General features: G+C 41.6%; 1 protein-coding gene across 1 annotated transcript; it reads right to left on the reverse strand.

The window, feature by feature from the left end:
- Positions 1-3,875: 3,875 nt before the first annotated feature.
- On the reverse strand, positions 3,876-4,792 carry LOC123190952 (uncharacterized). Its single transcript, XM_044603677.1, has 2 exons — positions 4,641-4,792; positions 3,876-4,418 (listed from the first exon to the last, which is right to left on the reverse strand). The coding sequence occupies exon 2, from the start codon at positions 4,394-4,396 to the stop codon at positions 4,118-4,120; it is 279 nt and encodes a 92-aa protein (XP_044459612.1). The 5' UTR covers positions 4,397-4,418; positions 4,641-4,792; the 3' UTR covers positions 3,876-4,117.
- Positions 4,793-16,625: the final 11,833 nt, after the last annotated feature.

Consider the following 16,625-nt stretch of genomic DNA (forward strand, 5'->3'; position numbering starts at 1 on the left):
GTTGTCCCGCCAAGTCTGGAGGCTGATCCAGGCACCGGATTCACTTTGTGCTCGTGTTCTTCGTGCAAAGTATTACCCGGACGGTAACATCCTTGCAGCTTCTGCGGCCCCTGGTATCAGCTACGTATGGCGAAGTATTTTGCAAGGTGTGGAGGTTATCAAGGAGGGTATGGTGTGGAGAGTGGGTACGGGCGAGAATATCCGGATTTGGCAGGACCCCTGGCTCCCCACCGGTGCTGTTCGGTTTCCAAGATCCCCAAGAGGCAACACTATTCTGACAAAAGTTGCTGAGTTATTAGACCCTGACACACACTCCTGGGATGAACAGCTGGTCAGACAAACTTTCAACACGGAAGAGGCTGCTGTTATTCTCAAGATTCCAGTTTTTCAGCATCACGAGGACTTTCTGGCATGGCAATTTGATACCAAGGAGCTATTTTCAGTGAGGTCTGCATATAGAGTTCAGATTGATATGTTGAAACGGCAGGCCCGCCGGCAGCAGGGAGAGAGCTCTTTGGGTGACACTGGGAATAGCAAGCTATGGCAGGAACTTTGGAAGGTTAAATCCCCAGGGAAAGTGCATCATTTTATGTGGAGGGTTGCTCACAATAGTCACCCTATGCTGAGGAATATTGAACGGATTGGGGTGGAGCTGGACACTACGTGTGTTATATGCCATAGGCTTCCAGAAGACGGCAGCCACCTCTTTTTTAGATGTAAGGAAGTAAAGAAGGTGTGGCGTGTGTGCGATCTCGAGGCGATCCGGCTTGACCTGCTGCAATGCTTGTCCCCGCACGAACTCCTTCTGTACATTTTTGCCCTTCCAGAGGAAAAGAAATTAAAAATCATCTGCCTCTTATGGCTGTGGTGGACGGAGAGAAATAAAGCCAATCATAAGCAGAATAGAGCTAAGCCTGAAGAGTTCTATTTCCTACTCCAGAAGCAGGTTGCTGAATGGCGTGAGTTCTGTGCGTGTCCAGCTTGGGAACGTAAAGATGCTCACCCATTCCCAGTGGGTCAAACCAAATGTGGACAAGGTGAAAATTAATATTGATGAAGCCTTTGATGCGTCTAACCAGAGCTCGGGATGGGGTTGTGTTGCGCGGGACCATATGGGTGATGTTCTGTTTGCTGCTGCTGGTAAGATTGAGCATGTGAGTGATGCTCTACACGCTGAAGCTACTGCCCTACTGAACGCCATTAACCTTGCTAAAGATCATGGTATGTGCCGTGTGGATTTTGAGACTGACTGTTTAGAACTTGCCCAAGCCATCAACACCCCGGTGCTCGACCGGTCCGCCTTGGGGGCTCTTTTCCGCGAGACAAGGTGTCTGCTTCAGTTGGGTTTTAGTGAGTGGCGTGTCATCCATTGCCCCCGTACTTGTAACAAGCCTGCCCATGAAATGGCGGCCATAGGTAAATGTAATTCTCTTAGGGATCTCCCTCCCAATGTAATCGTTGCTGTGACTGCCGATTTGGTCGGTCCGGCGTAAAACTTGGAATGCAAGATGTTCCAATTCAAAAAAAAAAAAAAGAGAGAGATGGTAGGAGCTCTCACGTGACGCGTCTAAAGTAACGGGCCAACCCACTTGCGAATACTTAAAAGAAGTTGAGTAGAGATAAAGAGAGAGAGAGAGTGGTGATCGATCCCAGGATCTCCAGGTTGCACAGTAGCTCGCTAGTCAATGAGACAACGGCGAGTTCGTGTTAAGTAAGTAGCGCGCGACCAAATTAAAGGAAAAGAGCCGGTTTTCCACTGGTTTCCGTCTTTTTCTTTGTTCTTATATTTACACAAGATTTTCTTTGTTTTGTTTCTATGTTTTACTCGGTTATTACTTCTATTTCTTTATTTTTTGTTTTTCTTCGGTTTTCTTTGTTTCTTTCTCGTTTCTCACTAGCTTTTTTCTACTATTTCTTTCTTCTTAATTTTCTTCGGGTTTTTTTTCCTTGGTTATCTTTTGTTTTCTCTCGGGTTTTCATTCTTTTTGTACAAATTTTTGGTATATATCTAATAGATTTTTCTAATATACGTTCAATATTTTTTAAATACAAGATTAACATTTACTGGATAAATGGTCAATATTTTTTAGACTGATTTAACATTTTTCAAATACCATATTAGCATATTTTGAATACTTGGTCAACATTTTTTCGATACACATTTAACATTTTTTTTGAATACTTGACTAACATTTTTTAAATACAAGATTAACTTTTTTGAATAAATGGTCAATATTTTTTCTATACAGATTTAACATTTTTCAAATGCTTGATTAAGACTTTTCAAATACCAGATTAACATTTTTAAGTACAAGTTGAACATTTTTTCTATACACATTTAAGTTTTTTCCAAATGATTGATTAACATTTTTTAAATACATGATCAACTTTTTTTTCTATACAAGTTAAAAAAATGCTTGATCAACATTATTCAAATTATTATTGTTTTTAATCTATGGAATATTTTCTATACACATTAATCATTTTTTTCAAATGCTCGATTAACATTTTTTGAATACAACTTCACTATTTTCTGAATACACAGTCAACATTTTCTCTAAATTTTTTGTTAACATTTTTCAAATACTTGTTTAACATTTTTTCAAATGCTTGGATTAACATTTTTAAAGACATGATCAACTTTTTTCACACACAATGTATATTGTTGTATACATGAGAAACAATTTCTCTATGCCCATATGTTTCATTGAAATTGCTTTTGTAATATCTTATTTAGAATATTTGGAATTATAAACGAAAATAAAAATAGAAAAAAAATATGAAAAAGACGAAAACCAAAAAATTAAAAATAAATAAATAACACGAAATATACTGGAAAAACGAGGTTGTGGCCTCACGCGAGCTGGGCCGGTGCAGTATGACTCTCCTTCAGGCGAGGCTCGCATCCAACTCGCCTGAAGCAAGGTATAGCCACGCCCGGCAGCGGCTGCTTACAGATCGATTCGGTCAATCGGTCCCATAATCTTTTTGTTAGCATAACTTTATTAACATTTTTTTAGAGTTACTCTAACCAGAAAAATACCCAGAGTGAAAATTTCCAAATTATTAATTTTGATTTTTTTGAAGTTAATTAATTGAAATATAAACAAGAGTCAAACAAGAAAAACAAAAGAGTGAAGAAACATATAAAAAGACTAACCAAAAAGTTGGGCAGGCCCATTACTTGCGGCTGGGAGGGGGCTTCTTCAACGAGACCTTCTTCAGTCTCGCTAAAAACTTAGGGCTAGTTTGGATCACGTCCACGCTGTGTGATGCCTAGCCTGAAGGGTTCCTGGGATCCGCCTGGTGGTTGTTTGGTTGGAGTCCAGAAAAATGTAGCGCTAGCCTGGCCTGGCATACTCAGGCAGATAGTTAGCCTGCCAGGCGTCCTTTTTCAGTCGTCTGGACTGTGGCCTGGAGCTGCCTGGCTCTAATAAAGTGATGTGCAGACAAGTTATATGCTGATGCATCGGTTTTTACATATATTTTATTACCTTGACCACCTTTCAGACCAGGCTATGATCCAAACGAACTGCAGACCAGGCTGCCTGCCCAGGCCAAATTTTTCGAAATCCCAGGCGCACTCCAGGCAGCACCTCTGCCCAGGCATGCAACCCAGGAAAGCAACCAAACTAGCCCTTAGGCACTCCCGAGCTAGGCAGAGGTCCAGAAGGACGTGGACGCAATGGTGGGCTGCTAGCCGAGTTGGTTGTGCGTGTGCTAAGGCCAGAAGTGCCGAAATCACTAATTAAAGAATACCCCTTACAAACTTTACTTCACACCTTCTCTCATACTGAGTGCCACTCGTCGCAAACTAGAAGCTTTTTTCTACATTTTGTTTTTCAAAACGGTTTATCTCTTAAACCGTGCGTCCAAATACTAAATTGTATGTATATTTCTGCATCACGGTTTTTATTCCTTACATAAATAGAGGGAGGAGTTATTTTTTCGAGTTCGCACTTCCAAGTTAGTTACACTTGCGCGCTGCACGAATAGGATCCACATTACGAAGTCCCTACATTATTACATCGCCTAACAAAGAGCGATTCACTTCCTATAAATTTGGTGATGTGTCGAGGGGATTCCTCGTGCAGAGGAGCATGCCTTTGGATGGATCCTACTCTGTGACCTTGAGCCGACATCGATCGAGGATGTCAATGGCATCGTCGTACATGGCACGCTTCAGTTCCTCCACCCACCGCCGCATGCTCTCGTCAGTGATGTTCCTCCTATTAGCATCGGCAAGGAAGTTTTTGAGGTCCCTGAGCTTGACGCCAATGTCGTCGATCTCGCCGGAGACCCTGGTCAGCATGGCCACCTTATCTTTGGCCATCTGCGCGAGCATGGTGGCGCCGTAGGATGCCAAAGCAACCAGAACCCCCTCCATGGGTTGCATGGTTTGCTGGTTCGAGCTGCACCTGAAAACATGCACGTAAAATAAATTTGCTCCTCTTTATACTAATCAATTCACACTCACTAGATACTGGCAAACCCTATAAAGAAATAAAAGGTTGCTTTCAAACAAGAAGGCAGAGGGTTGCCCTGAACTAAAATCGAGGAGGTCATGTGTTCTAGAGGAGAAGAATAGGCATAAGAAGCATCAAAGGTAGAGTAGTTTGCTCATGAAATTAAGCAAGCACCTAGAACGAATCAATTGGAGAGATGGATCTTCTTCCTTGGTGCTTTGCTCTAGAGCAACTAGCTAGCTGGTGGAAGTGGGGATTATTTAGTACATGACCTATATATCCATCTATGCTGGGCTATTTTGCCTTTTTCTTTGAGCCAATTAAGTTTCATGCTGCCACGACAGAAAGAATATGGGTTATGGCAAATCATCAACACAAAAAGAAGATGCCATGCGTATGGTTCGTGCAAGGCACCTATCTATCCATCTATCTGTCACGCACATGTTCACCACCTTCCTGCAAGCAGCACCTGATTCTGTACACTGATGATCGAGATGGAATTCGTTGCTACCCTACAAAATATCTTGTATTCTCTTGCTCTGTTTTAGTTAGCGGCAGCTTCAGAACATCAAACCTACTAACCTAAGTTGCTTCCTTCCTGAACACATAGCTTCAGAACTTGAATAACATTTCATTATAATCGGAGTACAACACACTAGTAACATGCAACTTTTCTATTCCCCCATACTCCATAGTACGCACTGATTACAGTTTGAGTGGGTTAAACTAATATAAGACTATTTAGATCACTACTTTAGTAATCTAAACGGTCTTATATTACTCCCTCCATTTTAGAATGTAGTGCATATAGATTTTTTCAGAAGCCAAACTTTGCTAACTTTGACCATGTTTAGAGAGAAAAGTATATTCATTTAGAATACCAAATACATATCATCGGATAGATCTTGAGTTAAACTTTCATATTGTATATGTTTCGTATTGTAGATATAGGTAGTTTTCTACATAAACTTGGTCAAAGTTTTACAAGTTTGACTTTAAAAAATTCTATATGCACTACATTATGGAACGGAGGGAGTGTTTACAAAGGGAGTACTAGTTAGTTAGTACAGAACCTTAAACCCAAGTTAATTTCTTCCATCCAGAACAAAGCAAACTGAACTTATAATTTGATTGTACTGAAGAAACAACAGACAACTAGACCATCCAGCCAGCAGGCCATCATCGCGTTCGTCGTGGACCCACGTGACGCTAATTTGGTCATCTTAACCCGGATCTCACCGTCACTTGATTGATCCTGTATAAATCACTGAAAAAACTCCTATGACATATAGTAACAATTCAGCAGCCTGGACATATTCCATGGCGGTAGCCTTCCTTCTTTGTCCCGTGTAATGCCTGCCATGACCACATCATCGAGGTTTAGGTACGTTTTGCATCAACCAACGAAGCTTCATTGGTTACATCATGGTCATTGATGGATCTCCATTAAACCCTTCCCTTCTCTTGTCGCGCACTGGGTGTAGCATAGAGCATGTTGAGAATATTGGGCCCAATCATTACACAACTCTGATGCACTAGAGGGACAACTTCATGGCAAACAAAGAGTAAGTTTCACTTGTCATTCTCTATAGAAGAATACTGCCACAATGGTTATATACACATATCCAAATGCATAGAGAAAGTTGTGGGTGTGTGGCCATGTAGCTACACCTCTTATCTAGATCATCCATTCTTGCATCAAAATTCATGTGTGCAAACTTCTCTTCTTTGTTTATCCCAAATAAGAAAATATCAGATTTGAACTTGTCTGTCCAAAATAAGAAAACATCGGATTTGAACTTGAAACTTTACATGACATAAATACTGCCATGTGTAGTATTTTTTCGGATTTTTTTGGCTGAAATAGAAATATATAAAATGATAAAACTCATTTGAGATTTGTAATTTGACAAATTTATGTTGCATCAAAAAATCAAAATCATGTTATTCATAGAATGGTACCTGTGTGGCATTGACCTGCAAATTTTCAAGGTCAAATGTTCTCTTGTTTAGAAGAAACAAAAAAGAGAAATGTCTATGTAAAGATAGCACAGATCTTGATGCAAAGTTGGATGGCATAGATAGAAGGTCTAGCTACATGGTAGGATAAAAAAATTGACACTCGCATGCATAAAATGTTACTAGCACATATGCATGCGCATTGCAATGGGAGAGATTTTTTTGCGTGAAGCAATGGAAAAAATAATTGATGTATCTACCAAAAACGGTCTCTAAAACGATGGGCGACAAAGCAAGGAGTTGTGGTCTTCTCACGGGTCATGTTTGACATGCGAAATCTTGATAGTGGTGGGTTGGTCGGCGTGGCGGCGAGCACCCAACTCGTGTCTTTTTTTTTCTCTAGGTCCCCGTCCATCTCGGGGTTGTGGCTGCCTCCTCATCTGGTGGCTGCACAACGACCTTCGACACGATTGCTTTGACCACTCTCTCCTACAACGGCGTAACTGGATGGATTACTAATTGCAACGCATAAATCCCATTTTATTAGCATACTCAATAAATGTCCCTTCTCTATCAAGGTTTATTCTCTTTGATTATTTTAGCTCTTATGTGCTCACAGTTATTTTTCTAGTTAGACTCACACAACATATTTTCTTTTATTGGCATGTGTTCATAATTTCTTTCATTTATAGCCAATCAACATAGAACAAACGCGTGTTGCTAATCAATGGCCAGCACGAATACTTAATAAAATACTATGACATCAGATACGAAACAGTTTTTTTATTATTAATTTTTTTCAACTTTCAGAAAAATATGAATTACCGAATATTCTTGAAAATGTGATTTTCTTAAAATCCCGAACAGTTTCGAAAAATATGAACAATTGTTTCTGAAATATCCTTATATTTTTGGGAAAACGTGAACAAAATTAGAACCAGCCATGGTTTTTGAAATTCATAAACATTTATTTTCAAAACACGAACCATTTATAAAAACACAAAACATTTTTTTGAATTTGTGAACAAATTTTGAAAATAGGAACATATTTTCAACAATCAAGCTAATCTAGAATATGTTTTTTAGATGCAAACATTATTTTGAATTTGTGAAAATTTCACAAAAATAAGAATATTTTTCAAATATGGAACATATCATAAAATATGTATTTTTAAACATGTCAAACAATTTTGGAAAAAACAAACATATTTTAAAAAAAATGGGAGCATTTTTTAAATATTTAGCAAATTGTAGAACATGAGAAATTTTTTAAAGTTTCAAACATTTTTCAAAACCGGAGTAAAATTTTGAAAACGGTGTCACAACCCATAAAAAACTGATGGTGCACTACTGTTTGTCATGATGTCGTCTCCAGTGTCTTATTTGAATGCTTGATAATATGTCATTTGGATGCTCATTTTAATATGTGGATCACTACCGTGAGAGATGTCAAGTCCCATTGTTATTATAATAAAAGTTGTGATGGCAATGTTAAATTTCAAATTTTCTCTAATTCAAATTCATATTGGCCTGCGAAATCAAACGTGCACATATTTTACGCTATAATAAAACCTATGACGGTACTTGTGACTGAAGTTGTGACCGCCACCACGTTCTTGTCCCCACTTGTAAGCAGCCACATCAGCCCCGTCCGGACCCTCATGTAAGCAGGCACGTGAGCACCGTTTGGTCCGACATGTAAGAAGCCACATCAGCACCGTTTGGTCCGACATGTAAGAAGCCACATCAGCATCTTCTGGACCCAGATGTCAACAGCTTTGACCGGTCAAAATTGACGCCCAGTTATTACTGACAGGACGATCGGCAATAAAACCCACAAGGGACCAACATGGAAGAAGCCATCTCAGCACCTACTGGCCCCACCTGTCTAAATCTTTGACCGGTCAACCCCCCCCCCCCCCGATCGATCACCGGTGACGGGATTATCGTCGCCAAAATGATTTTAGACGACAGATTGGGCCATCATAGGTGACATTCTAGGCCCTCAACGAAAAGGCAACCAGTGACATTATTTGGCTCGTCAACTGAAATGCGGTCTTGCTTGACACAAGAAGTGGTTCCATCAAAATTTTATTTTCCATGACGGCGCTTCGGTGACGATGGGGGTGACTGTCGGAAAACATCATGGAGGTATTTTCCACGACGAAAAAGGATTATACACTAGTGCAGAACCGGGCTTTAGCACCGGTTCGTAAGGGCCTTTAGTGCCGGTTCTATAACCGACACTAAAGTGTGGGGAGTAAAGGTCCCCCCTTAGTACCGGTTTAGCACGAGCCAGGGCCGGGGGCGGGGAGACCTTTAGTACCGGTTTGTAACACCAACCGGTACTAAAGGTTGGGGGTTTTGGTTTTATTTTTTATTTTGCTTTATTTTTGTGTTTTCCATTTAATTTAGAGATTGTTTTTACATTATAATGAGTTGTTAAATCACTAGGTGAAAGTACGGCGAATTAGTTTAAAGTGGATATGGATCGTCCTAATAAGTGATCAAGTAATATGTGAAGGAAATATGCCCTAGAGGCAATAATAAAGTTATTATTTATATTTCTTTATATCATGATAAATGTTTATTATTCATGCTAGAATTGTATTAACCAGAAACTTAGTACATGTGTGAATACATAGACAAACAGAGTGTCACTAGTATGCCTCTACTTGACTTGCTCGTTAATCAAAGATGGTTAAGTTTCCTAGCCATGGACAAAGAGTTGTCATTTGATGAACAGGATCGCATCATTAGAGAATGATGTGATTGACTTGACCCATCCGTTAGCTTAGCATGATGATCGTTTAGTTTACTGCTATTACTTTCTCTATAACTTATACATGTTCCTATGACTATGAAATTATGCAACTCCCGAATACCAGAGGAACACTTAGTGTGCTATCAAACGTCACAACGTAACTGGGTGACTATAAAGATGCTCTACAGGTGTCTCCAGTGGTGTTTGTTGAGTTGGCATAGATCAAGATTAGGATCTGTCACTCCGTGTATTAGAGAGGTATCTCTAGGCCATCTCGGTAATGCACATCACTATAAGCCTTGCAAACAATGTAACTAATGAGTTAGTTACGGGGTGTAGCATTACGGAACGAGTAAAGAGACTTGCCGGTAACGAGATTGAACTAGGTATTGAGATACCGACGATCGAATCTCGGGCAAGTAACATACGGATGACAAAGGGAACAACGTATGTTGTTATGCGGTTTGACCGATAAAGATCTTCGTAGAATATGTAGGAACCAATATGAGCATCCAGGTTCCGCTATTGGTTATTGACCAGAGATGAGTCTCAGTCATGTCTAGATAGTTCTCGAACCTGTAGGGTCTGCATGCTTAACGTTCGGTGACGATCTGTATTATGAGTTTATGTTTTTTGATGTACCGAAGGTAGTTCGAAGTCCCGGATATGATCACGGACATGACGAGGAGTCTCGAAATGGTCGAGACATAAAGATCGATATATTGGAAGCCTATGTTTGGGCATCGGAATGGTTCCGAGTGAGTTCGGGCATATACCGAAGTACCGGGAGGTTACCGGAACCCCCGGGAAGTATATGGGCCTTATTGGGCCATAGTGGGAGAGAGGAGAAGGGAGCCTAGGAGGGGGCGCGCCCCACCCCCAAGCCCAATCCGAATTGGGTGGGGGGCCGCCCCCCACCCCCTTTCCTTCCCCCTCCCCCCCTTCCTTCCTCTCCTAATCCAACTAGGGAAAGGGGAGAATCCTACTCCCGGTAGGAGTAGGACTCCCCTTGGGCGCTCCATAGAGGGGCCGGCACTCCCCCTCCTCCACTCCTTTATATACGGGGGAGGGGCACCCCATAGACACACAAGTTGATCTCTTAGCCATGTGCGGTGGCCCCCTCCACAAATTTCCACCTCGATCATATCGTTGTAGTGCTTAGGCAAGCCCTGCGTCGGTAACTTCATCATCACTGTCATCATGCTGTCGTGCTAACGAAGCTCTCCCCTGACACTCAGCTGCATCTAGAGTTCGTGGGACGTCACTGAGCTGAACATGTGCAGATCGCGGAGGTGTCGTACCTTCGGTGCTAGGATCGGTCGGATCGTGAAGACGTATGACTACATCAACCGCGTTGTCATAACGCTTCTGCTTACGGTCTACGAGGGTACGTGGACAACACTCTTTCCCTCTTGTTGCTATGCATCACCTAGATGGATCTTGTGTGTGTGTAGGAATTTTTTTGAAATTACTCCGTCCCCAACAGTGGCATCCAACCAGGTCTATGCATAGATGCTATATGCACGAGTAGAAAACAAAAGAGTTGTGGGCGTGGGAATATACATATTGCTTGGAGTAACTAGTTGATTCTTGATTCAGTGATATTGTTGATGAAGCAGCTCAGACCGACATTACGCGTACGCTTACGCGAGACTGGTTCTATCGACGTTCTTCGCACATAGGTAGCTAGTGGGTGTCAGTTTCTCCAACTTTAGTTGAATCGTATTCAATGAACAGGGTTCTTTCTGAAGATCAAAAAGCAATCACTATACCACGTTGTGGTGTTTTCATGCGTAGGTAAGAACGGTTCTTGCTCAGCCCGTAGCAGCCACGTAAAACTTGCAACAACAAAGTAGTGGACGTCTAACTTGTTTTTGCAGGGCATGTTGTGATGTGATATGGTCAAGACATGATGCTAAATTTTATTGTATGAGATGATCATGTTTTGTAACAGAGTTATCGGCAACTGGTAGGAGCCATATGGTTGTCACTTTATTGTATGAAATGCAATTGCCATGTGATTGCTTTACTTTATCACTAAGCGGTAGCGATAGTCGTAGAAGCAATAGTTGGCGAGACGACAACGATGCTTCGATGGAGATCAAGGTGTCAAGCCGGTGACAATGGTGATCATGACGATGCTTTGAAGATGGAGATCAAAGGCACAAGATGATGATGGCCATATCATATCACTTATATTGATTGCATGTGATGTTTATCCTTTATGCATCTTATTTTCTTAGTTCGATGGTAGCATTATAAGATGATCTCTCACTAAATTTCAAGGTATAAGTGTTCTCCTTGAGTATGCACCGTTGCTACAGTTCGTCGTGCCGAGACACCACGTGATGATCGGGAGTGATAAGCTCTACGTTCACATACAACAGGTGCAAGCCAGTTTTGCACACGCGGAAAACTCGGGTTAAACTTGGCGAGCCTAGCATATGCAGATATGGCCTCCGAACACTGAGACCGAAAAGTCGAGCGTGAATCATATAGTAGATATGATCAACATAGTGATGTTCACCATTGAAAACTACTTCATCTCATGTGATGATCGGACATGGTTTAGTTGATATGGATCGCGTGATCACTTAGATGATTAGAGGGATATCTATCTAAGTGGGAGTTCTTAAGTAATTTGATTAATTGAACTTTAATTTATCATGAACTTAGTACCTGATAGTGTTTTGCATGTCTATGTTATTGTAGATAGATGGCCCGTGTTGTTGTTCCGTTGAATTTTAATGCGGTCCTAGAGAAAGCTAAGTTGAAAGATGATGGTAGCAACTACACGGACAGGTTCCGTAACTTGAGGATCATCTTCATTGTTGTACAGAAGAATTACGTCCTGAAAGCACCGCTAGGTGATAAACCCGATGTAGGAGCAATGCCAGATGTTATGAACACCTGACAGAGCAAAGCTGATGACTACTCGATAGTTCAATGTGCCATGCTTTACGGCTTAGAACCGGGACTTCAACGACGTTTTGAACGTCATGGAGCATATGAGATGTTCCAGGAGTTGAAGTTAATATTTCAAACATATGCCCAAATTGAGAGATATGAAGTCTCCAATAAGTTCTACAGCTGCAAAATGGAGGAGAATAGTTCTGTCAATGAACATATACTCAGAATGTCTGGGTACCGCAACCACTTGACTTAGTTGGGAGTTAATCTTCCTGATGATAGTGTCATTGACAGAGTTCTTCAATCACTGCCACCAAGCTACAAGAGCTTCGTGATGAACTATAATATGCAAGGGATGGATAAGACGATTCTCAAGCACTTTGCAATGCTAAAAGCTGCGGAGGTAGAAATCAAGAAGGAGCATCAAGTGTTCGTAGGTTCATCATCGCTTCCTCATAGTTCGTAGGTTCTTCATGGTCAAGTAACACGACTTCCAGAACAGGATTACCGTACCACTCTGGTGCGGATTTTACTCTGGTTGACCTACGAGGTTCGATAGTAACTTGATCAGAACTTTCATGATCATCATCATTAGCTTCCTCGCTTACTGGTGTAGGAATCACTGGAAATGATTTCAGTGATGAACTACTTTCCAATAAGGGATCAGGTACAATTACCTCATCAAGTTCTATGTTCCTCTCACTCACTTCTTTCGAGAGAAAGTCCTTCTCTAGAAAGGATCCATTCTTGGCAACGAATATCTTGCCTTCGGATCTGTGATAGAAGGTGTATCCAACAGTCTCCTTTGGATATCCTATGAAGACACATTTCTCCGATTTGGGTTCAAGCTTATCAGGTTGAAGTTTTTTCACATAACCATCGCAGCCCCAAATTTTAAGAAACAACAACTTGTGTTTCTTGCCAAACCATAGTTCATAAGGCGCCGTCTCAGCGGATTTTGATGGTGCCCTATTTAACGTGAATGCATCCGTCTCTAAAGCATAACCCCAAAATGATAGCGGTAAATCAGTGAGAGACATCATAGATCGCATCATATCCAGTAAAGTACAATTACGACGTTCGAACACACCATTACACTGTGGTGTTCCAGGTGGCTTGAGTTGCGAAACTATTCCGCATTATTTCAAATGAAGACCAAACTCATAACTCAAATATTCAACTCCACTATCAGATCGTAGAAACTTAATTTTCTTGTTACGATGATTTTCCACTTCACTCTGAAATTCTTTGAACTTTTCAAATGTTTCAGACTTATTTTTCATTAAGTAGATATACCCATATCTGCTCAAATCATTTGTGAAGGTAAGAAAATAACGATACCCGCCGCGAGCATCAACACTCATCGGACCACATACATCAGTATGTATTATTTTCAATAAGTCTGTTGCTCGCTCCATTGTTCCGAAGAACGGAGTCTTAGTCATCTTGCCCATGAGGCATGGTTCGCAAGCATCAAGTGATTCCAAAAGTCCATCAGTATGGAGTTTCTTTATGCGCTTTACACCAATATGACCTAAACGGCAGTGCCACAAATAAGTTGCACTATCATTATTAAACTTATATCTTTAGGCTTCAATACTATGAATATGTGTATCACTACTATCAAGATTCAGTAAAAACAGACCGCTCATCAAGGGTGCATGACCATAAAAGATATTATTCATATAAATAGAACAACCATTATTCTCTGATTTAAATGAATAACCGTCTCGCATCAAACAAGATCCAGATATAATGTTCATGCTCAACGCTGGCACCAAATAACAATCATTTAGGTCTAAAACTAATCCCAAAAGTAGACATAGAGGTAGCGTGCCGACGACGATCACATCGACTTTAGAACCATTTCCCACGCGCATCGTTACCTCATCCTTAGCCAATCTTCGCTTAATCAGTAGCCCCTGTTTCGAGTTGCAAATATTAGCAACAGCACCAGTATCAAATACCCAGGCGCTACTGCGAGCATTAGTAAGGTACACATCAATAACATGTATATCAAATATACCTTTCACTTTTTTATCCTTCTTCTCCGCCAAATACTTTGGGCAATTCCGCTTCCAATGACCAGTCCTTTTGCAGTAGAAGCACTCAGTCTCAGGCTTAGGTCCAGACTTGGGCTTCTTCACTTGAGCAGCAACTTGCTTGCTTGCGAAGAACAAAGTGATCAAGCAAAGATATCATCGAGTTGAACATGGTCATGAGATTATAAGCGTTCACAAGACCACAAAAGCAAATCACTTTGAGATTAAGTTCAGGACGAAGAACACGGACATGAAAGGACAAGTACTAAGAGTATGAACTAGCTAATCACTCCTGCTGCTCTCTCAGGTAAAATAGCATAGAACATGTGTAGATCTCCTCATTCATCATATTGGAGCATGCAGATGAACATGTCTCCTAATCGTGGGTTGCGCTTCTCATTGCTGCCCCCTAGTACTTCTCTGCGATCCTTCACAATTTTGCTTCAGTCTTTCACTATTAAGCATTCCTCGGTTTTAGAATACTCAATGCACTCATGTGCAATGTAGGATGTCTTGGCCGTAAGCTAACCATTGGCATGCATGCGACCTTTAGTACCGATCCACTGAGGCACAACTATCATCGGGAGTCCCTATTGAAGAACATCGTATAGTAGCATACTTAGCAATGAAGTTTAGCTTGAAAAATAATATATGCAAAAGATGCACCGAGAACAAATAGTAAAAATCTTACCATCGTATATACGTGACACAAGTGAAACGTCGCAAAATAGAGCAAATTTTGTAGTGCTCCCATGTCCATCCTGTCCAGGTTGTCGCCATGGACGACTAGGAGCTCTCTACCTTGGTCGTGAAGAGGAGCCCCACGCCGCCGCCTTGCTCTGCCTTGGATCCGGGCCCTCTCCAGCAGCCACCATCAGATCTAGTCTGCCGCTACCCGTACGCGCCTCCAGCTACCTCTGACGTCGCTCGATGGAACCATTGCCGCCATTGACAACACACACAGGACCGATAATTTTTTGTTTTTGAAATTAATAGTAGTAACGCGGGGTATAAGACACTCGCTACAGATAATTAGTAGTAGCGCGGGGTGGCATCCGCCTTACTACTACCCAGTTAGTTGTAGTGCCCAAGTAGTAGCGCGGGCACCCGCGCTACAACTAGGCTTTCCTCTAGTGGTGGCTCGGATGGATGGTGGCGCTTCTTCTTCGAGTCAGTTTTCTGGGCTCCGAACCTCCTCAAGTTCGTTCATCAGGACGGATTAGACAGGGCTCCAGCTTAGATTCCTACTAGCTCCTTGGAGCGGCGAGGTTAAGTTTTCTCGTGCGTACGAAACGGCGAGATCTTATGTCAAATTATTCATATCGACTCAAGGATTCATTGGCGACAAAAACGGCCCCCGAACGTTGATCCTTAGGGGCACGTGCATGAAGACTTTCCATCTGTCATGGAGAAGGTCAAACCGGCTCCGACATGGGAGCGGCAATAGCAGCGCGTCGACGGCTCGTTTTGGCGGTGGCAATGGTTGTTCGGTTGTCCATGGACCTCGATGTTATTTTTATTATGTTTGAGGTGCTTTGTACTTTCGGTGAATTTTTATAATAGATCTAATATTTTTGCAAAAAAAACCCATCATGAAACACACCATGAGAAACAAGGCCTTCAGTCAAACAACCTTTAACATAGCAACTCCAAGACATCACGAACCCGCACACCTAGTATGTAGTGTTTGTCACGAAAAAACACAAACTGCCAGGAATAGTATTAAATCTAGCAGGGTAGAACTAAAAATGAATCAAACTATACAAGAGTACATTATGTATTATATTAAGGAGAAGAAAAGGAGTTAAGTATTTACGCGAAGATGAATAAAAAAGAAACAAACACAAAACCCAAGATTACAACAGGGAAGATGAGAAATAGCATGTTGGAGACAACCCTAGACTACCCTTGGCAAGATCTCACGAAGGCAGGCTGAAGTACCTTGAACTTGCATAGACCACTATAGTCGGCGTGTTGCGGATTGTTTTGACACGTCGTTGTCTCCATCTGCTAGCAATGCACCACCTCCACCTTAGCCTACCTATGACTTCCCTTCTTGCCCGCGTCCGACTATTGACTGCTACAGATGTTATGGCATTGCTCTTCTCGAGCCAACTTCTTATCGGGACAATGTTGTTTATCCTGAATGGTAGCATGCGATGGCATAGGAGATTAATGCCCTTGATCGCACTAGCACATGGAATCTTGTTTCCCTACCTCTTGTGTCCGTCCCATCATTTGTGAGGTAGTCTACAAGGTTAATGCTCATTTTGGTGGCTTGGAGCTCGTGGCTTTTAGTAGGAGCATGTCGTGACTACAATGAGGCATTTTCGCGTGTGGTCAACATGACCACTATTCACACACTTCTTGTTGTGTCTTCTGTTCGCCACTACCATATCTCTCACCTTGGTGTCAAGAATGTCTTTCTTAATAGTGAGTTATGTGAGGAGGTATGCACCACCTGGGTATTATGTTCCTGATGGC

This window comes from Triticum aestivum, chromosome 2A, assembly GCF_018294505.1.
Source record: "Triticum aestivum cultivar Chinese Spring chromosome 2A, IWGSC CS RefSeq v2.1, whole genome shotgun sequence".
NCBI classification, from domain to species: domain Eukaryota; kingdom Viridiplantae; phylum Streptophyta; class Magnoliopsida; order Poales; family Poaceae; genus Triticum; species Triticum aestivum.

Bases quoted from the DNA above. Each gene is read 5' to 3' on its own strand.
- LOC123190952 (XM_044603677.1), bottom strand. From the start codon at position 4,396: ATGCAACCCATGGAGGGGGTTCTGGTTGCTTTGGCATCCTACGGCGCC.